Source organism: Cyprinodon variegatus, unplaced genomic scaffold (assembly GCF_000732505.1).
Source record: "Cyprinodon variegatus isolate N-32 unplaced genomic scaffold, C_variegatus-1.0 Scaffold152, whole genome shotgun sequence".
Lineage (NCBI taxonomy): Eukaryota > Metazoa > Chordata > Actinopteri > Cyprinodontiformes > Cyprinodontidae > Cyprinodon > Cyprinodon variegatus.
The window spans coordinates 735829-761965 of NW_015150605.1; the positions used below are offsets into that span (position 1 = coordinate 735829).

General features: G+C 38.1%; 1 protein-coding gene across 1 annotated transcript; it reads left to right on the top strand.

The window, feature by feature from the left end:
- Nucleotides 1-1218: 1218 nt before the first annotated feature.
- LOC107086406 (serine/threonine-protein kinase/endoribonuclease IRE1-like) lies at nt 1219-22467 on the top strand. The gene is made up of 24 exons (XM_015377331.1): nt 1219-2106; nt 5914-6031; nt 6110-6143; nt 8330-8402; nt 8482-8554; nt 8898-9020; nt 9095-9196; nt 10762-10821; nt 10902-11118; nt 12301-12379; nt 12524-12674; nt 13070-13212; nt 13305-13490; nt 15397-15550; nt 15733-15837; nt 15975-16074; nt 17419-17608; nt 17687-17783; nt 17884-18083; nt 18179-18326; nt 19606-19733; nt 19837-19960; nt 21461-21528; nt 21619-22467. Exons 1-24 carry the CDS (start codon nt 2041-2043, stop codon nt 21799-21801), a joined length of 2922 nt encoding a protein of 973 aa, XP_015232817.1. The 5' UTR covers nt 1219-2040; the 3' UTR covers nt 21802-22467.
- The last annotated feature ends 3670 nt before the right edge of the window (nt 22468-26137 follow it).

Sequence of the window (26137 nt, forward strand, 5' to 3'; positions counted from 1 at the left end):
AGATCAGGTGGTATTAAAGGGGAATATGCTACAAGAAAATGAAGAGAGAGCCCATATTAGTAACTTATTGTATTACGTGACAAACATTTTTTTTCATTCTAAGCAATATACAAATTTATCAAATCATTTGTCTTTTATTGAGATATTAATTTAGGTTGTGTCAGTATCTTTTTGTTATTTGAGATGTATTGAATGAGTACTTTGAGCATGACCTTCTATCTTGGAGGAGTTTAGGGCCAAGTTGCCTCACCAATGTCATCAAAAAGAGCCGGCTGAGGAAGGTCAAGCATCTCATAAGGAGGAATTCTTGCTAGAAATTGGTAGAAAAAGAAAAGCTGCATAAATTCTTATTAAATCTAAGAGAAAAGTGGATATCCAATTGTAAACACTATTGCACTCAATTGTAACTGGGTGGTATAAATCCATTTTAGTGTGATTGCAGCAAATATTTAAAATATATACATATTTTATAGCGTTCCACCTAAACTGACAGGCCTGACAAAGGTTTCAAAACTTAGGGGGCATGGCTTTAAGGATAGCATTTAGAAATAAATCTACTTAAATAGAAAAGTTTGTTTAAAAAAGAGACAAAAATTTAAGTTTTCAGTTGGAAACAAACCATGTAAGGTGCTTTGAAGTATCACTGTTATTGTTCTCAATCACAGTCAAATGTTTAAGATCGACTAATTTATTAATACAAAATGCAGCTTTTGAATGATTCTTTTATTTATTAATTAAATCAAAGTGAATTTCTATTCTATCTAAATGGGGAAATTTTATCTGGATGAACCAGGTCTTATATTAAACATCTGGCTGCCCCAAGTATATCCGATAGGAGAGGAGCCTACAATCCTATTAGAGGGATTCCCCACCCCCACTCCTTGGAGATTTTTTTATTATTATTATGATCATCATAGGGCATTGGAGGGTTTTCTGCACTCAGTGTTTAAGGTCATGACATACAGCTCAATCATATTTAAGTCCACACTGAATAGATCAAATGTTAATTACATCTGTCAATAAAATTATGTTACATAAAGTGTAATGAAGCAGACTTTAAGCTATTTTTTTATGAATAAGGAAAGCAGAAAACAAGTATTAAAAAAAACAAAAAACAGACCAGTTGAGTATTTCCACTGAAAAATCTGGGTGTGGATTTTGTTATTATGGATTTTGTCTTATATCCCAGCTGGGATTTATGTCGAGAAACATCTGTAGAAAAGAATCATTTTGCAAGACAGAACTCCCTAATCCTAAAGTTATGGAGAAACACAGAACTGAGAAGTAAGACCTTGGACAGGTTCCCAGTCTATCACAGGGGCCAGTTATCCTGACAGTCCTTTTCTATTTTAGAGTGGAGGAACCTGGACTACTGTAGAACCCATGAAATGTAGAGAGACAGCATGCAAACTCCATCCTGAAAGATCAAACACAGGACCTTCAGTTCATTATGCAAGACAACAGTGCTACAAACTGCAGTCCTCTTCTGGAAATAGAAAGTTAAGAAAAACGAAGAAAGAACCACCAAACTCTTCATCTCTAATGTAAAAAGCCCTTTCTATCACTGCTGTATATGTGTGTCTATTGGATGTGTAAAATAGAGAACAAGTAATCCTTCTACCCTTTTCTATTGCACAAAAACTCGTTCTTGTTGCGTTTACACTTGTCCTGTTGTCTATCTCCACGTGTTCCAGCTGTTTCCATAGCCCCTCCCTCGCTGTTCTCAACGCCGTTTCTGATTGGTCAAGCCAGCTGTACATTTGTTTCGCGTGTTAGGCTCCTCCCACTTCTCCTTCAGTCTTGACAGCTCGGTTGTGACGTTCCAGGTTCCGTCCCAACACGGAAATGTTGGACAAGTGACAGGAAAGGAAGTTGTCATGGATTTAAAGCGGCACTTTTATTTTTCCCCTCTTTCGTTAGAGACTTTAAAGGTTCGAAATGAAGATATGATATGAAGAGAGAGTAAGACCTCTGTCGCTAGTTTAACAGCTTTGTGTGTGTTTGTGACGGAGCACCGAGAACCTGGGCTTTTTAGGGGTCATGGGGGGTCTGGGACGCCTTCTGTTGACTCTGCTCCTGTCGTCCTTGGGAAGCGAACTACTTCAGGTAAACTGAGTAACTTCTGGCTGTTTGTGTCTGCGGCTGTCAGTAAGAATGGTGTCCTGCCGTTTTGCGCTCTGGGGAATTGCGCAACGGGATTGTGCGGCTATTTCGGGCTCTACTATAAGTTGTCAGTTATTCGATGATGAGACGTTTGCAGACTTTTTCCAGCTGATTGGCCAAATAAAATTAAATAAAATCTCCCTGAAGATGGTAAAGCAAAGTGTGTACGTGCGTTTTCTAATACCCTGCATGCTTACTGTCCCTGCGCATGTTTTGGTTCCGGGGGAATTGTTCCACAAAGTAATGGTCCACTTTACAAAAGCTTGATCTATGGAAGAGGAAAAAGTCCGAATTCTGAGAAAAAAAAGTCATAATTCTGAGATGAAAAGTCAGAATTTTGAGGAAAAAGTAAGAATTCTGAGAAAAAAGTAAATTCTGAGAAAAAAGTAAGAATTCTGAGAAAAAAGTCAGAATTCTTAGAAAGAACTCAGAATTCTGAGATTAAAGTCAGAATTCTGAGAAAAAAGTCAGAATTCTGACTTTTTACCCATATTATACGGAAATAGAATTTAAAAAGCAGTTACCTCTTTTTTATTTTTTCAGTGGCCCTAATCCTCTTCCGTACTGATCAGCGCTATTTCTGCGAGTTAAAACTGGACCAACGCCAATACCTGGTCTGTTAAAAGCTTTAGTAGCCTTTAATGAACTAAACACTAATAAAAGCTTGGCGTTTGTTAGGTTAGGGGAGATAAACAGCATAACATTAATAAACACATTTTAGTTTAAGAAGGAGTAGCAAATTTCCCTAAGGAACATTGAAGACATTTGTTTTTGGCAGATCATCAGAGGCATAGCCAAATAATCTTTATAAGGGTGGCCAAGCAATAACCATTGTACATTGAGGGGTGGTTGGATGTGGATAGGCGCGAGAACCTCAGGGTCAATCTACAATGTTCCAACAGGAAAATGAACAGCCACAAATCCATATTTTGAACTATACTTTCCGACAACCTTTGCTAACAATTAGACGCATATATTTAAACACCCCTGCTTTCTAAATAAAAGGTATAGTGGATATGATTCTTTCAGGTTTGACTTCTGGATTGAACAACTTTTCCATTGTCATTACTTATCAACTTTTATCAATAATCATTCTGCATAAAATTGATATTTAAAAGTACTAATATCTACAGAAATGGATTATTTAATATGTTTTTATTAAAATAGTTATTTATGATTTTACTGAAGACTCTTAGATGACTTGCAGAGAAACATAATTTTCTCTTTAGCCCATATGACACAAAATCTTGTTCTGAAAAGAGCATAAATTCTGTATATATCATCTTTAGTGTTAGTATATTGATGTGCATAATTAACCACAGTGTTTTATTCATAAATGAAAAATTAAAATGTTTTGAATATTCCACTTGAGAGTATTACTGCTGATACCACCTGTATTAGAGGGAAAACAATGGTAGAGGTGGCACAGGGGTGGCCACTGATTGCCTAAGGATGGCCATGGCCACCTCTGGCCACCATCTAGCTCCGCCCCTGCAGACCATCGCCTCACCTGTTATCTGAACACAGAGGTAACCAGCTGACGCCCACTGGGTAAACATTGCACCAGTTTATCTCCAAGACACACGGATACAGAGAGAACAATGACTGGCCCATTGCTCTAAGCGAAATATCATTAACATAAAACCTCATCTTCTTGGTAACACGATTCAAGTCTGATACATAGCTGTAATTTGAATGTTTAAACTCTTGAAAAATCTGTTTAGCAAATGTTTTAACGTTTTTATTTTTATTTTTTAAATCTATTAAAGACATTATACATTCATGTATTTTTTTAACTGCATATTTGGGCTGATGACATCACAAAAGACTAAAGAAGTGAACTAATCTGGTGAGTAAAGTAAGAATTGATGCAGCGGCTAAGCCTGATGCTACCATGTAAATCAACGTTGAAGCAATACATTTGTGGGCCTTGCTTCCAGTTAAGATCATCCCCCATCAGTTTACCTTTGCCTGCTTGTTTGTGGTTTTTGCCATCTAACATGGGTTTTATGTTTTGTTAACAGGCCTGTATCACACGGTAGGATTGGCCTGACTCGCATTTTTCACTTTATGTTCATTCATTTGGGGGAGTGCTGGCCTAGTGGTGGCCTAGTGGTTAGGGCATAGAGCTTGGAATCCAGAGGTTCTGAGTTCAAGCCCCACTCCCACAGACTGCCGCTCTGGGTCCCTAAGCAAGACCCTTAAACCCTCACTGCTCCCTGGGCGCCGCAAAATGGCAGCCCGCTGCTACCCAATGGGATGGGTTAAATGCAGAGTTCATTTCGTTGCTCTGTAGTTGTGACAGTGTAATGACACAAAAAAAAAAAAAAGATGAAAGTTTGTGAACATATAAAGATTTTTTTAACTCAAAGTTAATTAGTTTCTGTTTTTAAAACATAGTCAGATAGTGATTCTTGAGCAATGCAATCAGCAAATCTAAAAAGATTTTATTCAGTGTTGCTGACCTGTGGATCCTTAGCCACTGTGTGTTTTGGCAGCTTTAAACCAGTGATTCTCTGCACAGGTTTAACTGGTACAAGTTGGTTTGAATTAGGGCTAAAACAATTGATTGGGTTAATCATGATTAAACAATTATTGAAATAATCGTCAACTAATTTTGTAATCGATTAATCATTAACTGGAGTATGGAGACTGTGAAACATGCCTTTAGCTGAGCAACCCACTTAATTATATCAAAATTGTAAAAAAAAAAATAAAAAAAAAAGTATAAACATTTTGAATTCAGGATAAAAAGAAATGTTTTCATGTACCAATATTATCTATACAGAACGTCCCAAGAGGAAAAGTTTAATTTTGTTAAAAATCTTCTCTAAGGAACCTTTGGCTATCCAATAATTATTCAATTAATCGAAAAAAATTATTGGCAGGTTAATCGATTTGCAAAATAATTGTTAGTTGCAGCCCTATTTGGATAAAAAAAGTTTTCAGCACCTGTTATTTGTTGGTGTGTCTTCTTTAGATGGTTTTCTGTAGTGATTTTCACTGCCACACATCTGGCTTTTATTGTTAATGTCGATTGTATATTGGCTGTACTGCAGATGCATGCTGGCTGTGGCTCATAAGAAAACGCCCTGCCTAGCTATTAGTCCCAGTGCAGATTAAAACAGTAACAGTTCATTATGGTTAGAGTTTGGAAAATATCACGGAACATCTGGACCAGATCATATGGTATTTATTACAACTTGGATCAAGATCTTTGATTACAAAGAATAGTCGTATCAGTCTACATTTGATCCTCTTCTCTAACCGTTTTAATCCATACAGTTTTCTAACAAATGGCTCGAGCGTTCTGCCACAGGGTGAAATATGAAAGGATGGATTTATTAATACTTGAAAGTGGTGAAAAAACAAATAGACATAAAGAGCAGCTCTGATTAGTTTCAAAGTCAAACTATGCATCCTTTCCTGTCCCTTTGAGAGAGTAAATCAAATAATGAGTTCCAATTAAATTTAAAAAATCAAGACATTACTGATTCAAGATAAATTCATTTTTTTTTCCCTTCTCACACTCATTTAAACCCTGATCACAGACTGTTGTATTTGTAAGAGGAGGTGTGGAGAACCAGGATATCCTGCTCAATAAGGAACATAACATTACACCGCCTCCTCCCTGTGGGGCTGGACAGTTCAGTTCAGGAAATCTTGGAATGCGCGACTCAACCTCTACCCCGTCTGCCTCCTGACGCAACTGTCATCACTTTTCTTTTTTCTTTTTTTTTTTTGCTTCAGGTCGGAGGAGTCCGGTCAGTCACACTCCCAGAGTCCCTTCTGTTTGTCTCCACCCTGGACGGCAGTCTGCATGCTGTCTCTAAGCAGACAGGAGACATCAAGTGGACGCTAAGAGAAGGTCTACATGCCTCTATTTCTATTCAGTTTTTCAATAAGGCAAATTTCTATAAAAATAATCATTTCAAAAATGTTTCAGATCCAGTTATTCAAGTGCCCAACTACCTCACAGAGTAAGTAACGCACACATGATTGGCTGGATCCTTCTCTACTGCAGAAATCCTTTACAACCTTAGCTTAATGAAACATTTTGCAGTTAGCATATGGGATTTCTCATTAGGGTTCCAGCTTGATTTGCATCTGATAATTATGATATGCAATCACTTCTGTATCTATGGCTCTGGTTATGCCTGCCTTTAATGTGAAGCAGGGTTTTTCTTCATGGAAATTCTGTGATCTTATTTAAATTTTACACTATAACTGTAAAAAGGCAAATAAACCCTGCATAAACAAAAGACCCACACGCCGTTTGCTGCCTGACAAAGTCTCACCTATTGCAAGCACTTGAGAAGATTAGATTAGATATTAGATGACATTAGACAGATTTTATTTTGTCATTTTGTAGACAAGTGTGAGCAAAAAGAAATTTTCGTTAAGTACAGCGCTATAGACTATTTAATTTTTTTGATAAGGGAAGCAGCAGTGATAAAAACATTGTGATGAAAAAACATGATGTAAACAAATGACTGAATAGTTACAGCTCTAACATTCAGTTTTTTTTAAATAACCCATTTTAGATAACATTTAGTAGTCTAGTGGCACGATGAGGTTTTAATAACAATATATATATATATTTTAAAACTGAAAAATATTTGGGCATCTGCTCAGATCATTTGACAAATAATAATCCACTAATCGAAGTATCAAGAGTTTACATTAATACATACATTTTCATTCAATTACAGTGATATGACATTTTCAGTATTTCCATATACATATACAGTTAATGTTTGCAGCTTTTGTCACTGATGTTTCTGTTTTTGTTGTTGTTTATGTGTTTTTTTTATTTTAAAGATGATTTAAAAATATTATATTTGAAGAATTTTATAAAGATTGCAAAATAATTGTCATCATTTTGTACAGGCAGCTGTTGGGGCCAGTCTTTGCTGTCTTTCTGAGGCCTTGATTGTCTTTATGACATATTGACTAAAATTAAGAAATATATCGTGATATAGGTTTAGGCCATATCGTCCAACCCTATCAAGAAATTGCATATTTATCCATCCAATAAAACCCCAAAAAACAAACAAAAACACACAACTCCTGTGTCCTTAGATTCTCACCACTCCTCTAAATTCATAAATGGTTTCCGGGTATTTTTTGACACATGCTGTATGTTACCTTTGGTACAACGTCTGCAGCTAGAGGAGAGTTGGGTTTGCCACAAGCCTTTTAAAGTTCTCTCCATTTTTATTTTTTCTTTATCTTAATATCTAGGATTTGAAGGGATTTCTCGTCTGAGATCAACACAAAGTGGTGCATTTTTGTGGAATAGAAAGAACAGGATAGTTTCTTTAGTTTTTATTCCTTGGAGCTGCTAGAAATCTGGCAATTATACCACTCAACTGTATCAATCCCTTTTGCTCTGATACTCCAGTATACATTTCTTTGTAATCACCAGCTTTCAGAATTCTCCTAATTAGTGAATATTGTCTGCTTAAGCTCTGTATAAATCCAGCTGTTCTGAGTACATTAATGAACACAGCAGATAGGTCAAGGGGAAAGTTATGAAGAAGCAGCATCAGTTTATAAAACATCTCAAGATTTGAGCATATCACCAAGCTCTGAAAGAATCTAGAAAAAGAATATGACCCTCACCAGAAGAATCGTGCACAGAGATTGTTAAGCAACCAAGAGGCCAATGTTAACCCCTGTTGATGGGAAAAATCCAGGAGTAAAACTTGTTTAAAGAACCCTTTAAACTAGATGAACTGACTCATGTGTTAGAAAGGAACATTTAAAGTTCAGAACTAAATCAAAATGAGAAACATTGAATTTTGAGTTTGAGATGTTAAAAAAAAGAAGTTGCAACAATTTTCGTCTTTTGATGTGAAAATCTGGTTGCTTCTTCAAAAGGCTTTATGGTGTTTTCATCAATCCCAGAGAAATTAGTGCTTGCTGTGAAGGTCCAGCTTTCTTCCTTACTTAAATATTTACTGATCTTGTAATTTCTTGTGTAAGGAGTGTAACATTTGTGCAGAACTGTCTGTCATTTGTAGTTAATTATCGTTCACTTTGATTGTAAATACAGCGCTGTTGTTAAAAATAAGACATATTCTCACAGGTTTCACACTTATTCCATTTGGGTGATTTTATCCGCTAATTGTAGATGTTTTTTTTGGTTTTTTTTTGTATTTAGACCTGGTTTTCTCCCAGATCCTAATGATGGAAGTTTGTATGTGCTTGGAGGAAAACACAAGGAGGGCTTGATGGTAAGATAGTGTAGTTTAGTCTATTTTTATTATTTTTTTTTCTGTACAAAGCAAACTTGTAGCTTATTTGTCTCTACAGAAACTTCCTTTTACCATCCCAGAGCTGGTCCAGTCCGCCCCCTGCAGAAGCTCTGATGGCATGTTGTACACAGGTCAGAGATTATCTATGTCGTATTAATTCTGGATATTTGTTTGGCTTTTAGATATTATTCTTCATGAAGGCAAACTGTATTTATCTTCCAAGGAGCCAGGACATTTTGTGATCAATTTAGGTGCTTTAGATGGCCCTTTCTGCCTCGTCGTTTTGAACGGTAGCTTTTAAATGTCCTATGAAAACATTCAGAAACATTTAAAGATATCCTGGCTCTATGTAAGCTACACTTGCACTAAACACTACACCTTGTACTAAACACTAAACAGCAGTGCAGCTTAAACAGGTGACTCACCTGACTGCTGTTTGCAAATAACCCACCTCTTTAACGTTTGTGTGCACAGGAAAAAAACACGACGTTTGGTTTGTAGTGGATCCTGAAACGGGCGAAAAGCAAACAAGTTTAACCACGTCCTCCTCTGAGTCCATCTGTCCCAACACTCCCTTGCTCTACATCGGACGCACAGGTTAGCTACACACAGATGGCACCTTCGCAAGCAAGGCTATCGAGTCTGGAGCTAATGTTTGTCTTTACTTGCAGAGTATATGGTTACCATGTTTGATACAAAGACGCAGGAGCTTCGATGGAACGCTACGTACAACGATTACTCTGCTCATCCGTACGATGAGAAACAGGACTACAGTACGTCTCCTCACGCACATTCAGTTTGCTTCTCTGCAACCTCAAAGACTTAAACATGTTTGAAATCTGTAGTTACCTGATGAAGTTGTTATTCCTGTTGAAGTTTTAAACATTTGGTGAAAATGCAACCGTAAACCTCAATGACTCGTGGTAGAAACACCCTAATATCACATAATTACAAAATAAAAAAAAATTATGTTTAATTTTCAGTTTGTTAAAGAAAAAAATTAATCTGAAAATGTGGCTGCATTAGCATTTGTGAATCTTGAGTCGGTACGCTGCAGGACCACCTTTTGACAGAGTTACAGCTGATGTCTGTTGCTGTATATCTCTAACCACATTACTTATTTTTAGAATAGATTTTAACCGCTTCTTCTTTGCAAAGTAGCTCTCCTCGCATGCCATGTGTACGCCATAGATGTACCACCGCTACAGAAGAGGCAACTGTGGCTCAACTTGCACAGCAAAACTTAATAACATCACTTAATTTCACTCTTTCAGTACAGAGGTTTCACTTACCTCAACGTGCAGGGTTATTAAAAGGTAATATAATGTATTAAAATGTAATTTGCAGACAGTTGGGTGATGCCTAAGAAGACGATGAGTTCACTGCAGCAAGGTTATTGTTGTTAACTAAAACAAAATGACAAAAATTCAGTTTATTTATATAGCGCCAATGCACATCACACATAATCTCAAGGCACTTTACGTAGACAGTTCAACCAGATCATTCAGTCAAATTGGTTTCAAAGTTTTCTATCTAAGGAAAACCAGCTGATTGTATCGACTCATTGACTCGAACACAATCCCAAAATGGAAAGTAGACTTTGAAGATTTTACATACTAATTAAAATGAACTGAATTTTAAGGTAAAATGTGCTTAGTTTTCTTTGGTTTCGCATTAATATAAGGTTTAGTTTCCATTGTGCCAGCTGATGGCAAGCAGGCCAGTCAGGTCTGGAGATCATCGCTGCAGCAGGCTGTCCTTATCTGGGATTGTATTTCTATCAATTTGCCCCCAATATGCAAGTCGTATTACAAAAAACACTAAAACTACACCAGAAACCAATAAATATTGAAATGTAAGCACTTTCAAAATTAAAAACTAAGCTAGGTAAAAAATACCAAAAAAGAATGGAAACTAAAATGAAGAAAGTCAAAACTAAATAAAAATAAAAACCCATTAAAATTTTGAAGCAATTTAATTTTGTCAAGTCAAGACGCACAAAAACTGTTTAAATTCTTCACCCTTGATTCCTACAAACCGTGACTATTCAGTGCAGGAGCACATCGAAGTGATGCACACATACTGTACCTCAAACTCCCCATCATCTCTTTATTTTGAAACCATTTTGCATAAAGTAAAAAAAAAAAATCAGGCCCTCATCTTTACCGTAAAGATGAGGTCTACATCCGTTGCAGCAAATTGCAAGCAGGTCACTCTATGGCTTCCTTTAAAAAAAAAAAAAAAAGCGTCTACCTGCTGCTGGAAGGAAGTTGTTAATTTTTATTAATTTTTATATTTATTTCCAGTTTAAGACTAACTTTGTGAAATCTATTTCCAGAAATGGCTCATTTAGTGTCGAGCGGCGATGGTCTGATGGTGACGGTTGACAGGGAATCAGGTAGGAGGATTGATGGGATTTGCCTCACTCTTATCTCAGCTGTCTGGGGATTATAAGTGTTTTGTTATCTTGCTTTTCAGGCGACGTCCTGTGGTCTCAAAACTACGGCTCACCAGTTGTAGGGGTGTACCTCTACTATGAAGACTCACTGAGACATGCCCCTCACCTCTCGCTCGCCATGGAGACACTGCGCTTCCTCACCTTCTCCTCTGCCAAAGACCAGGCAGAACCTCACTCTACGTTAAAGTGGAGCTATCAGTTTGTGACAGAGCAAGCCAGTGCACAAACCCAACTAGTGTAAGAGCAACACTAAAGGTTGAGCTTTTTCATCTTAAATCATTAGTCCCTGACTAATATACAGTGCCTTGTGAAAGTATTTGGCTCCCTTGAACCTTTCGACATTTTGCCACATTTCAGCCATCAAAAACGATTTACAATTTTAATTCCAGGGATTAAAGTATTCCAGCCCAAGGCTGGATTTCCGGATCGTAGCGATTGCCTGTGGGTAAAAAAAAAAAAAAAATCACTCGGAAATAAATTGACGGTAAATAAATAAAAAAGAGACAATTGAAATCCCCCTTGTGTTTGTCAGCCAATGATATCAAAGGGTTGCTCTGAAACTACAGTAACAGTATTAGCCAAACAGAACGCTCCTGAGAACGATCAGGAGCAACAGCATTAAACAAAAACTGCTGGAGTCCTACCATGGCCTCCATTCAGAGCAAACTAACATGCTGTATGTGTGACTTGTACACCAGCTGCATCGTGGCCTAGAGGATAGTGCTCCAGAAGGTCATCAACATTGCCCAAAAGATTCAGTGAAAAAGAAAAGATAATTTTCTCCCCACACTGGAAAGATAATACATTTCATCAGGTTCACCAACCATCTTAATCACTTTTTCTTTGAACTGTTGCCTTCAGGCAAAAGGTACAAATCCATTAAATTCAAACTGTTTTTATCCATGTGCAGTAAAAATTCTCAATGCAAACAAAGAAAATATGTGCAGTATGGAATCAGACTCTGATATGCATGCATTAATACGCCTTTTTATTAATGTTTTAAACTTATTTTTTTACTTGGAGGCCCAATAAACTTTCGATTCACTTGTGACAGTGGCAATAAAGATCTGTCTATCTAGTAGATTGATGTGGCAATTAGCCTAGTCAGCTCTTGGGGGATAGAGGGGATTAATGCAGGCAACAAAATTATGTTTATTTAAAAACGTGTATGTTTTTCCTTCTGCTTCACAATTATCTGGACAATCACATAACACACACTGTGTGCAAAACATGACAAAATGTGGAGAACTTCAAGGAGAACAGCGGTATGAATACTTTTCAAGGCGCTGCATGTGTCTGGTCTAATATAAACCAAATGAGCCAAATGTAGTTTAGATACTGAGATGGAACTGAATTGAGAACTAAAAGGCACAAATACAGATGCCACCTAAATAAAAACCAAAATCTTCTTTTCTTCAGCCCCACTCTCTATGTGGGAAAACTCGATTCCCACCTTTATGCTTCAACCTCATTGGTCCATCGTGGAGTGTCGTTAGTGGTAAGCATGAAACACGAACACCTTAAAAGTCAGACGTAATAACGTTCTTTGCTTCAACCACAGGTCAGATCAGGTATAACAGGATGAGTAAGGGATAAAGATCCCAGTACGGTGACTGCTCTTTGCTTTCTGTTACCATGGTAGCCTCGGGGACTGACGCTGGCTCGGATCGAGGGTCCGATGACAGAAGGGGTGACGGTCAGTCAGAGAGGAGAATGTGAAATCACTCCTTCCACTGATGTGAAATACCCACCAGGGAGCACGACCAGCCAGAAAAACCACTGGCTGCTGATAGGTAAAGACCCACCTCTGCTTGACAGCAGCCAATGAAAAACAATGATGACTGGGAAAAACATGGATGCCTGCCAATGAGCTCACTAGAAACCGATTATCAGACATGGGCAATGTGGAGTCAACAAGTCATCTCTATGTCATGTATTTGTTCTACCCAGCCACTGAAGCAGGTGAGTCCAATCTTCACCGTGAATTAACCTGTGCAGATTGGACTCACCTGGTTAATTGGCTGGGTAGATTAAATACATGACATGGAGATGACTTGTTGACTCCACATTGCCCATGTCTGCCGATTAAACCAAAGAAAAGTCTTCTTTTGTAGATATAAGACATTCAGAAGACCTGGGGAACTAAACCCTCCAATTTAGTTTGACAATATGATCTTTAATACTACAGGCCACCATGAGGTCCCCCCATTAGCCCACACAACCATGCTGAGGGATTTCCCAGCCAACCTGCAGCATTCTGCTGAGGCGGTCATCCCACCTCGACCCTCTGCCTCTCCCATCTCCTCTGCTTCCTACTACCATCAGCGCTACGTGAGTCAACAGATCAGCTACATTTGGGTTGAAGAAATCTCTTAAAGAAAGGATTCAGATTCTCATCACAAGTCTGTTTCTGTTTGTTTTAGTTTCAAACCGTTGCTAAAGACCACAGTGACCAGGATGCTAAGAACGGAGGGCTTAGAGGGAAGAGCACAGGGCAGACTCAGAGGCCGGCCACTCTGCTGCCCGGATACCTGACCCAGGAGCATCTGACACTGGTTCTGACAATGCTGGTTGGAGGATGGCTTGCCTTCATGCTCACTCTCCCTTTTGTGAGTTGATGTGTGATGGTTACATTTGTTTTAAAACACTGATTTCTATGTATTCCTGGATTGCTGATAGACTGTTGGTAGTATATGGTGCTGTGAAGTCACCAGCGGCCATATTGGTACTCCCTAGTTAGGCCGGTCGGAATGTAAACAATGATCATTTTCTCATTTTCAAGGGGGCCTTGAAACGTTTAAATTAAAGATAAATTCATAAGTTGAACAAACACTTGCTGCTTTACAGCATCAGTAAACTACTGTAATTTATGGTACAAAATAGGCACAGCACATTGCATGTTCAGTATAAAGTGTATAAATCATTTAAGAATATTACACACCCACAAACACATACTATCTGATGATGTGACAAAAGTGCTAAATTGATGATGTACATCTAATATACATGTATTGATTACATTACTTGACATTACAGGCATTTTTATGGTGTGACTCCGTGAGAGTAGGGAGTACCAAGATGACGGCAGATGACTTCTCTTTTTTCGGCCTTATCAGCAATCCAGTGAACAAATAGAGTTGAGTGCTTTAAGTTTTGAAAGACATTTGCTAACCTCCTTCCTGCGGGTGAAGGATATGAGGTAGCTGCTTCTATTTCTCTACAGGCACTAAAATCCTTTGTGTGGCTAAGATTTTTTTATCTAAGAAAAACTGTTTGTTTAGAGCCCTCGATCATAACACAAGTACAGTAATTTGAGGTTTTAGAGGGTTGACCTTTTATACAATATACAAATCAAATGATTTTATGTTTGTATATATTTGAATGTGCCATAGATTTGATATAGCAATGTAGTATAAATAGAACATTAAACATCCCTTTGCAAGTCGCTGAGTAACCACACACTTTGCATAGCCTGGAGTGAACATCTGTGATTATCCTGGCGTGATACCTGACCACCAGCTCACTGGCTGGTTTCCTGTATAGACTGGGGTCATAAACTTAGCCCATAATTTTCTGGCTCCTACCATATCTGGAACATGATGTTCTTCCAGGGTCCCAGATTGTTTGAAACCCTAAAGTGGTTAGTAGAGATGCATGGTATTAAAAACTAAACAGGAAATTCTAATAGCATAGCAATCACGATACTGATTATGATTAATACATTTCCCCCACTTTTCTCTTTCTTAGCCATCTACACACGCTTAATCGCCATCTTTAGCATATTGGTTACTAAGATTGATTGCAGATGTAGGCTTGAAGGCAGGGTAGGAACTCTGCAAGAACATTTTCTTTTATCCAAGGAGGATAACATGATGTTCTTTCTGGTCAGGACATTTTAGACTTCATAAGACACTCCACAGCAGACCTGCTGAGAAACCCTCATAGGCTCCTTCTACTTTCCACACCTACTTCAAATTTGTAACAAATTCTGCAATACTTCCTTCACAGCTTAAAATAAAAATACAATTTAACCCACACAATGCATGAAAAAGCTTTCAGAGCACAATAACATCTTTCTTTTTATCAACCTTTGGGGAAAAACACTTTCTTTCAGTTTCTGCTGAGCACAATAAGACATTTAAAACAAGTTGTGTGCTAGGAGAGCCTGAATGCATGGCATGTGAAATATAAAAATCAACTGTACCCTGAATCCATGCAGAGCTTTGTATTGGAAATCCAGTTCAGTTTGTTGTGCTTCTATCAAGGTCAAAATGGCCAAAAGGAACAAATATAAGCAGGAATACAATCTTCTGTACTCCAACAAAGCTTTATTCCTTTTTTTATCATAAGTGCGTAATTCTACCTTATAGAAAATGGACCCACAAAAACACAAAGATACAAAAGAAATGTGTTTACTGGAGTGCAGCACATGGAAAACGTCACAAAACAACATAACATAAAGTGCAGGTACATAATCCTGCTCTGAGGTAATGGTTTCAATGGTTGTTTCTGCAGCGTAAAGCCCAGCAGCTTAAAGCTCAGAGGCAGCTGGAGGAGGTCTTTCAGTCTCGTCTTCAGCAAATGCAGACCAGCTTTCAGACAAGCCTTCAGCCGGTCTCTGTGGGTTCTGCAGACAGGAGCATGTTGACTGACCCAAACAGCACAAGCGGTAAATAACCTTTAATGGCTCCTGTTCCTGTGTTTACCAGTGATATTCCTTTTTTACTTCAGAAATGGGATGCAGTATTTTCTGCAAAAAATAATATTTTTTTTATGCTCTTCCTGAACCAAATGTTCTTTATTCATTACTGAATTCAATTTATTTTTGTATTTCTGTTTTTCTTTGTTTAGATTCTCCGCCTGTATCAAATGATGATTCATCTAATCTTCAGAATCACAACAGAAAAACTTCAGATTCAGATAAAAACGGCTCAGTTAATCACAAACCTTCAGCCGGTGAGACATAAAACCATCAGATTGTTTTCTAAATCCTTTCAAGTACTTTAGGTTAATTATAAAAAAAAATTGTTAATAAACAAACAAAAAAACAAAACAAGCAACATTTGCATATTTGTTCATTTGTTCTTCCTTAGCTCTATTGGTGGAAACCGGGAATGAAGTGCTGGTAGGAAAAATCTCCTTTACACCAACCGATGTGCTCGGACATGGCTCAGCTGGCACCTTTGTCTTTAGGTAGAGTATTTGTTTGATAATAAGAAACTCTGAAAGGGAAGACTTGCTCTTGAACGAATCACAGAAGACGGTGATGTTTATTTCTGTACTATTCCTGGAGAGCATAGAATGACTTGCTAAAATAGATTTATAGCCCTGTATTTGATTAAAACATAAAGTTTAATGCCATAAATGTGATTTACCAAACCAAAGAGTAGCTAAGTCTAAATTAGGCGCTAACTTAATTCAAGGTTAAGATATTAACACTAAAAACACTGGACAACTAAAAGCAGGCCTACTATAACGTGGCCATCCGTTGCCTCTCAGATGGGCAAACCTGTCCCTGGTTCCAGGAGTACTTCCTTTCAGTAGCTGCTTTTCCATTAACCCTCAAATTGGGCAAATTGTGATTACGAAAATAAATATGCTAAATGGAAACACTGAAATTTTGAAAAACTAAAACCTCAGGTTTTTTCCCATAAAAAGTTTTTAACGCTTCACTGAGGTGATCTGTTGGTCATCTCATTTTTATATTTTACAAAGTTACAATAAAAACATTTATTTTGCAGCACCTGAGTCAGTGATCTGAAACTGGACTTTACTGCGTTGTAAAAAGAGGAAGATGAAGGATGATGGTGCCCTTTGACCCATGGCTAAAGCGTGGATTTATCTTGTTTTAACGTGACAGGGTCTGTCTGCAGCCTGCTGGACGGAGGCGACAGGATGTGTCGTGTGGTCATGCAGGCTTCATAGAGATACATTTGGTTTTGCTGCAATGTTATTGCATTAACAAATGTATTCAGACACAATTATTATTGTCTTTGTTATTTAATGGAAATGCCACAAAGTTTTGCATTTCAAAATGAGCAGAATATCAGTATAGTTGTGCTCAGATTTTTAATGGAAATGCAGCTACTGATCGCAATGATTCAGGTAGGGGATGCAACAAACAAATGGGACATGGTGCTCTGGTCAGATTAGACCAAATTTAAACAGGAACTGGTCAGAGCTGATGGAAAAATGCATGATACAAAAATGCAAAAAAAGCATACGACTGAGCGTTATCTGTTATGCAAAGTAGAGTTGAGCAAGTTATTTGAGATGGGCCCCATAAGACTAACGGCTCTGATAATTAGATAGATTTTTAAACTGTAAGCATTTAACATTTGAATGAAAAAAAATCCCTTTATATTTCATGATTGTTAATTATATTATGGTTGTAAAACACATAAAATCACCAAGATACACAGTTTTTTCTTTTATTATTTGTTATTTGTGTTCAAATAACAAAAAAATTGGTGAACTCCTGTTACTGCACCAAACCAGCTTCCTTTGATAAATGTTCTTATTGATCTTTACCTTTAGGGGAAGATTTGATGGACGACACATTGCTGTCAAGAGAATCCTGCCAGAGAGTTTTGAGGTGGCTGAGCGAGAGGTGCAGCTCCTCCGAGAATCCGACACGCATCCGAATGTCATCAGATATTTCTGCACAGAGAGGGACCGCCTCTTCACATACATTGCCATTGAGCTTTGTGCTGCAACCCTGCAACAGGTCAGTGCTGCACAATAGTTAGCAGGCTGCATCCTTTAAACCAGTAGCTGATGGTGAGTGTGTGTGTATTCTCTGCAGTATGTGGAGGATTCGTCCTGCTTTCCTGAACTGGATCATATAACGCTGCTGGAGCAGACCATGTGTGGCCTCTCTCATCTGCACTCTCTCAACATAGGTCTGAAATGGATTCATGTGCTGATTTGACCATTTGTTGCTTCTATAGAAACTCTGTTTTGGCTGGAAATTTAAGTTCGTCCGTCTCTTTCTTGATATAGTCCATCGTGACCTGAAGCCCAGAAACATTCTCCTGTCTGGTCCAAACGCTCTGGGTCAAGTCCGAGCTCTCATCTCTGACTTTGGCCTCTGTAAGAAGATCCCAGACGGCCGGAGCAGCTTTTCTTTACGCTCTGGAATACCAGGAACTGAGGGTTGGATAGCTCCTGAAGTACTCAGAGATATACCAGGGAATAAACCTGTAAGTAAAACTGAACACAAGTGTGTTTCTGTTTCTGTTTCTGTTTATTTTATTTTTTGATATTCTCAATTGTTCTTCTCACCAAATCTCCACAGACTTCAGCAGTGGACGTGTTCTCTGCAGGCTGCGTGTTTTACTACGTGGTCAGCAGAGGGCAGCATCCTTTCGGCGATGCGCTGAGACGGCAGGTCAACATCCTTTCAGGAGAGTATTCGCTCTCACACTTCATGGATGATATTCACGGTGAGGACAGTTTTTCACGAGTTTCCTCTCATTGTTTACGATGAGATTAACCCAACCTCACATGAAATATTTTCCATCACACGACTTTTGTTCTCTTTACTTTCATTTAGCAAGATGTGGCTTAACTGATGCACTTGTTGTCCTGCTGTCTCATGCAGACCAGTTTTAGTTGTTGAAGGAGGAGAATGTCTTTGTTGACTGATGTCTCTGAAAATGAGCTACAGTTTGTTGTAGCTCTTCCTGTAATTGCTTTGCTCTTGCAGTAATTTTTTTTAAGCAAAATGGCAAAAAACAAACATATTTATCAAAATCAGAGTTTTTGGTTTGCTACAAATGATTGACAGAAATCTGGGCTTTCAAACCAATACAGACTTTTTCATCTTCCAATCCCCCCTTATGTCCCTGACATGTTGAAAAGACTTGTTGGATCAGAAAACCAATTATATGTAAGCTTTGATGTCTTTAAATAGAGTTGGACCAAGCAGAGCCATCTCTGTCACGTCGGTGCTGAATGTGATGAATCTGCACTTTTAGCAGCGTCAATTGGAAGCTTTCTTCTTCCTGCTGGTTTCACTTCCAGAGTTCAAACTCTGGCCAATCTCAAGTCCTGTAGCAGAGAAGCTGCGTTATTAAGTATTTATAATCATTAATAATTCATATTTAAACCTTGTCCTGTTTATACAGAGATAATTTTGAATGTGTAAAATATGGCCTCTAGGTTGTGGAGAATAATAGATGCTTTGATTATTCCTCATATTTTCCTTCGGCACAGATTGACTTCAGATTGAGTAAAAATGATGATTTTTATCTCATTACAGTAATTATTACCTTTTGAAAGATCATTGCTTATGTCTTTCTCTGCCAGTATTAGAGCAGATTTAAATCGCCCCAGGCAGCAAACTTTACTGATTCTTAATCAAAAGGATTTGATTTACAATGAATTGATCTCCTAATTCCGCTTACAGCAGGATATTCTTGGTGTTTCACCCAGTGCTGGTTCCTTTTAGCTTTCCTGGTTTGTCAAATAAATTGTATCTAAAATATTTTCAGATCAGGTACCAAAATTAACAATTTTGATCCCCTCATACTAACCACCCTAAGACCTTAATTTTTAGCCTGCAGCCACTCTTTAGGAAAGAGCCTCACCTGGATAGGAGATTTGTGGATCACTCTTTCAATGATCAGTAATGATCTGAGTTTAAAGCAGCCAGCCTCTTCATTCTAATGTCCACATATTCAAAATGAAATGATACAATCCTGGAAATCTCATGTCTGTTAGATGACGTCATAGCGAAGGACCTGATTGAGCAAATGATCAGCTCTGATGCAGATTCACGGCCCTCCACCGCCTGTGTGCTTAAACATCCCTTCTTCTGGAGTCCTGAGAAGCAGCTGCTCTTTTTCCAGGTACTTGATCACTTTTATTCAATCGCAAGAGTGGGGTCTGCTTCCTTGATGCTCAGTTTTGTTGTGTCTTTTCTTTTTTTTTTGTATTCCTCCTTCCTGAAAGGACGTCAGTGACCGCATAGAGAAGGAGCCAGCGGAGAGTCCCATCGTGGTCAGGTTGGAGACGGCAGGAAGAGCGGTAGTCCGAACCAACTGGAGGATGCACATCTCTGTCCCCCTACAGACAGGTGCAGTGGCATCCAGAGGTGTTCATCACACCTCCAGCTTTATTAGTAACAACCCGTAAACTTCTATGCGTTTTTGTGGGGGGGGTGTGGGGAGACCAGCACAAAGCCTGTAATTCTAAAGTAAGAGAAAATATATATATACTTTATTCTTTTCCTTTATTCCTTTTGCAAAGATGTAAGTCCTTTGAGGCGTATCTCTATCAAGTTTTAGCATCTAAACACTGAAAACTTTCCTCCTTCTTCTTCCAGTTTTAGTGTTCCTGTTACAGAAATGCATCCCCCACAGTATGATGCTGCCTTCACCATGCTTCACTGTGCAGATGGTGAAGTGTAGGCCTTTGGGTTTTTTAATGACTACAATAAACCCTGTGCACCTGCACAGAACAAACATGCACAGATAGTCCAGTAATCTAGTAACACGAGGTCTGTGTCAGAAAGGACTGGGAGGATGAGGGATCTGGTGTGAGCAGATGTGTGTTAGGATTTCACAGCTGATGCCAAGAATCTGCACGTTTTTATATTTCTGCACCGTTTTCAGTTGTTGACATTAGAAAAAGTCCGTAGCCAGCCTGCATGGGTCTGTAGCAATACTTCTGGATCTAATCAGTCTCTATGAAGCCAATGGCCTGCTGTGGTGGTCAGATGTTAAAGGCTTGTGTTAAGGACAGGGCTGTTGTCTGAACTCAGGAAACCAACCTTAAAGAAACATCTGTCAGTCTCAGCCAGGCTGAGAGGTTTGAAAGCATCATCAGGTTTTGTTTCCCTCATTTTTATTAATCAGTTTTAATTACAATGATCTATGTTCCAGTATAGTCATTTCCCATCTCTCCCCAACAGCATATTTATTGGGCGTTGCAGTGTTCCCTGCTGGTTTCTGGCAAACAGGACTTCTTACCTTCTATAAACTCTTATCTTTCCCTTCTTCCCTCCTGGCAAATAGGCCAGATTTACAGAGTCAATAATCCAGTGTTATTCTTTCCAATGAATAAACCCACTGAGCAGTGGATCACTGCAGCTCCTCCAGAGGTACCTCTGATCAATGCTCTCCTTGCAGTTTTTGGATACAGACGATTCAAACGTAACATGGTAGCCTGTTTTAAAAGATGGGATCATGTTTTATATAAATACATATTTAAATATCTCTTCTTCCCTCTCCTTGGTCTGTTTACGCTGTTGCTTACTTGTCCTGTTGCCACCTTTTTCTAATGCTCTCAGAGGCCTTCATTTATACTGAGATTAGATCAAATAGGTGCTTCTGAGGGTAACTGCTAGGTAATGTAATGTAATGTAATGTAATGCACACGCTACATTTCATGGTTTGATTTTTTTATGAGCTAAGTTTATGAACAGCCTCTATTTACAACTTTGTGTTTTTAACATCAAACTTAAAAAAAAACGCAGTGAAGTTTGCAGGTATCTGCTATGAGAAAACAATTACCTGCACATCTGAGCATAGAAACAGATCTATTAGTTGGTGATCTGTGCTTTTGTTCCCTTCAGATCTGAGGCGGTTCAGGACGTACAAAGGAAACTCTGTTCGTGATCTGCTCAGAGCCATGAGGAATAAGGTGTCCCCACACGTCGCCTCGTTACCCAGTCCACTTCCTCGCATCTGGAGCCTGTTTCTAAGATTTTGGTTTGCTTTCAAAATGTTACAGAAACATCACTACCACGAGTTGCCGTCGGAGGTACAGGACACCCTCGGCGAGCTGCCCGAAGGCTTCGTCCGCTACTTCACCTCCCGGTTTCCACAGCTACTGATGCACACGCATGCCGCCCTGCAAATCTGCGCCCAGGAGAGGCTGTTTCACCCCTACTATCTGCCATCTGCAGCCAAATAGCTTTCACATGACTCCATGTTGTATTTACAGAGAGGAGGAAAGCCTTTGACCCCTTTATCGCTTTTGTAAAGCCTTCACTGTTTCAGGGGGAAGTTACGCCAAAGAAGTTTTTATATCCCTTTGGAATATTTCTAAATTATTTTATTGTGCTTTATTATACATTCTCATTACAAAGGCTTTAAATTATTTATTAAAACCTTTTATTAAAAATGTGTTTCTGAAAAATGAAACGCTAAATAATAATATTATCATTGACTGCTGGTAAGGGTTTATAAAAAGCTTTAAAATTAATCCGTCTTCTTCTAAAGTTGAATAATCTCACAGTTTGCCTCCATTTGCCTGCAGTGAACACAATGGTCATCATTAAGACTCGTTTTTAACATGTTCAGCTGTTTTAAATTTTCTGATTATTTCTTGACAGCCGATTTAGGCCATTTAGTTCAGAAGAATATTGCAGCCATCCCCAGAGTAGAAAGGATGAGCACAAACCTTTTTTTTTAATGAATGGAAGCCATTTGGAAGGAGGTCTAAGACAAAGTGACCTCTGTAGGATCTTATGCAATGATTTAATATGAAATAATAATAATTATTGAGTACAATAATAATCCAATTTATTTATATATCATTAATTCAGATCATACAGACATCATCCCTGTTGATTTAATGTAAGAGAGGGATTCTTCTAGAAGTGACGGGATGGTTCTTTTTTACATTAACTCATTTATTTGTCCATTTTTATGTTTCTTAAATGTGAAGCAAATTTACCCCCTATGGGAGAGGATTAGGGCCACTGAAAAAAAAAAAAGTGAACTGATTTTTAAATATTCTTTCAGTTTAATATGGAAAAAAGTCAGAATTCTGATTTTTTTTCTAAGAATTTTGACTTTTTTCTCAGAATTCTGAATCTTAATGTAGATGTGCCCTATGAAGGAAGAGATGTGGGAGCACTCAGCTTCACTGACAAATATGTGAGTTGTTTGGGAAGAACTGTAACACATTGGTGGAAAATGACAGAATTAGGCAACTTTTTACATGCCCGGTGATGCTATTTCATTAATGGAAAAGCAGAAGGTGATTAAAACAAGAGAGCTAGTCTCTAAAAGAGGCATGGCTACGGCTTGATGCTAACATGTTTGTTAGCTGTCTGAAAACAGTCAGAATGGTGAGATTAAAGTCAGAATTCTGAGAAAAAAGTCAAAATTCTTAGAAAAAAATCAGAATTCTGACTTTTTTCCATATTAAACTGAAATAATATTTTAAAAAAAATCAGTTAATATATATTTTTTTCCCCAGTGGCCCTAATCCTCTTCCGTACCCCTTCCCCCCAAAAGCTAAAGTACTAAAATTTATTACAGGCAGTTCTTTCTTTAGATTTTTTTTTGGTCTTGACAGGATTCTTAATATTTTTCTTTTTTTTTTTTTTTTCTTTTTACAGATTTCCACAAAGAGACTTTTCATTTTCCTTATAACGTTTTTGTAATATTATTTTAAGGGTTTTAAAATATTTTCTACTGTGAGATTACTACAATGAAAGATTTTTTTGATTTCCAAGCTTTTTTTAGATCCTTATCAGAACCTTTGAATCTTAAAAAAGTCTACTAGTGAAAAATCTCCCATGAGTAAACTACAGACAATAAAAATAAAAGTCTGTTTCATGACAGAAGAAAAGCAAAAAAGTGTCCCCAATAATAGAGAATATGCACTTTTGTGTTAAACCTTTCATATTCAGGGTGCAAAATGTTTAGTTATATAAAAACAAACTTTTTAAAAATGAGAGAATCAGAATAACACCGAGAAACAAACTTGGTTGCAGCACTTTTGGTCACTGAAAAACTGGATACGCCTTATTTAATGTAGGAACTATTTGCATATTGAAAGACAGACACTCCATTTAAGCAGTGAAATGCTGCCCTCCTGCTGCTGCTCATAGACTGTGATATTTGTTGGCTGATTTCAGGTTGTGTTTGCACTGAACCGTTAATGGTAGCTACACTGACTGCGCTCACTCAGCTGCAATCTTCATTTCCTCATTAAAAGAAAACACAGAGCATCACGGTTTCCATCTGTACAGACGTAATCTCAGACGAAGATGTGAAGCTTCTTCAAAACCTGATTACCCAGCAGCTGGGGTGATTTGGCACTGATTGACTGAATGTAGAAACATGAAGCTGCTTGCCTCAATATAGTGGCTACTGGATGTTGATGTAACGTTGAAACAATGTTGTACCCCAACGTTGATAATAACCATTGGATAATGAAGCAAAAACAAAAGTTGGATTAACCTCAATGTTGAGCAGACGCTGGAGAATCGTTACTAGCCAACAGAAATTGATATCATCTAAATGTCGACGTCAGATTGATTTTAAAAAAAAACTTGCATTTTACTGACGTTAGCTTTTGACGTTGGCCTTTGTCCAACGTTACGTCCTAAATCCAACCAACATTAATCCAGTGTAACTGCTAACAGTTTTGGACCTGTGATGTTTCTATTGGATGGATCACGAATTTTGCACTTACACATAAAAAAAGATCTCAACTTTTCTGCCAGAAAAAAAAGCTTTTTTCCTCCTCTTAAATTTGCTGGCTTCAGGGTTGTTTATTTGTATTTCTTTACTAGCATGAATGATAACTGATATAACTTTTCTACTTTTTTTGGATGAGCGAATTAAAGTGATGCTTTGGTTGTGCCAAAGAATTCAATGAACATGTCTCATTTTATTATGTTCAGTTTTATACATTTAAACAGAAGGTCATCCTAAACACAAAAAGAAAGCATGGTGGTGGCAGCATGGTGCTGTGGGAGGATTTTCTTTAGTAAGTACATGGGAACTGGACTGAGTTATCAGAAAGCCTGTAAGGCTTCAAAGGCTTTATTCAGTGCAGTGATTTACCGGCTATTGGGACAATGAAAAACATAAAAAAAAAAACAGCTGCATTGCAATGATTTAAACCAAATAGTATAAGTATAGAGGTAGTAATATGCTTTCATTTCATTAAAATGCAATACAAACTTCTGGTTATTTATTTTCCCTTGATGATAATTTGCCAGGTGTTTCCTATGGCTGCCTTTAGTGCGTCCATCCACCCGTCTTTAGTTTTTTTTTTTTGCAGATTCCTGCAACTAAATGTGACTGCCCTCATCTTCTGTAAAACTTTTCACATGTTTGAATGTAGAAATCCTCAGCCAGTTTGCATTACCAAGCATGTGTCCTGGTCATCACATTAACATTGGTCACAATTCTTCCTTCTTTCCATCATTTTGCTGCAGTTGACCATCCTGTTTTTTTCCTTATAGCAGACCTATATGTATAATGTGTCCTTTCCCAATGTAAAACAGCAGCTAAAATCTTCTGCATTACTTTGTTTGCACCTGCAGAGGGAGACCTCAACCAGCACATCTTTTATGAGCTTTCATTTTCTTTAACCTGTTATTATTTCAAAGGCAACCACACAACTGCCTGATTTTGATTATGCTAGATACTTCAGAATATGATACAACAAAGCATCAAATCTTTCGATGCATATTAATCACATTTCTTTGCCCTCATTCAGTTATACCCAACGTGTCACTGAAGAGATAGTACAGAGCATATAGGATGTCAGACTTAAGTTTATTTCCCTGTCAGGCTGAACCTAAAACAGAAATGGCTTAATGATGCAGCAGACCTGGGAGCAGCAAAGTGTCATGGCCAAATCCTCATCTAATGAGCCACTAGTTGTTTATAGTTCACACTATGATTCAGTCGTTTGGCCCGTCTGTGTGTGTGTCAGTGGTCGGCTCTGCTCATTATTAAATATCAGAGTTCAGCTGCAGGTCCAATCAAAACAGCCTCAGGGAAACATCAGCCTAACCAGAGTCATGAGACCAAACCTACTCGCACACCATCAGCAGCGCACACGCAGAGTCAGAACACAAACCAATGAGCTGGCAGATCTGTCTGTGTTTAGCAGACCTTCCTGAGAAGTTAAATGTCTGTTATGTGGAGTAAATAACCAATTACACAAACAGGAGGTGACAAAAATAAAAACAAAACAGTTTGCTGTGCTGCAAGTAGTTTATGTTAGAATTTTAAGCTGAAAGATGTCAAAATAAAGACAGGATTTCAGTTGAACTGTGTTTTTAAGGTAAGGGAGCAGATCTAAAACCGATAACCAGGCTAACTCACCGCAGCATTGGATGATTCTATCAAAGCCACAGCCTGGTTCACCTTCCTGTTTTAGGATTCAACACCCCTAAATCCACAGATCCACCGACGGTTCATTAGCATTCCCCTAAAGAACATGATGACATATGTATTTCAACCAGTAATGATGAAACATCTGATGGCGTCTCTGG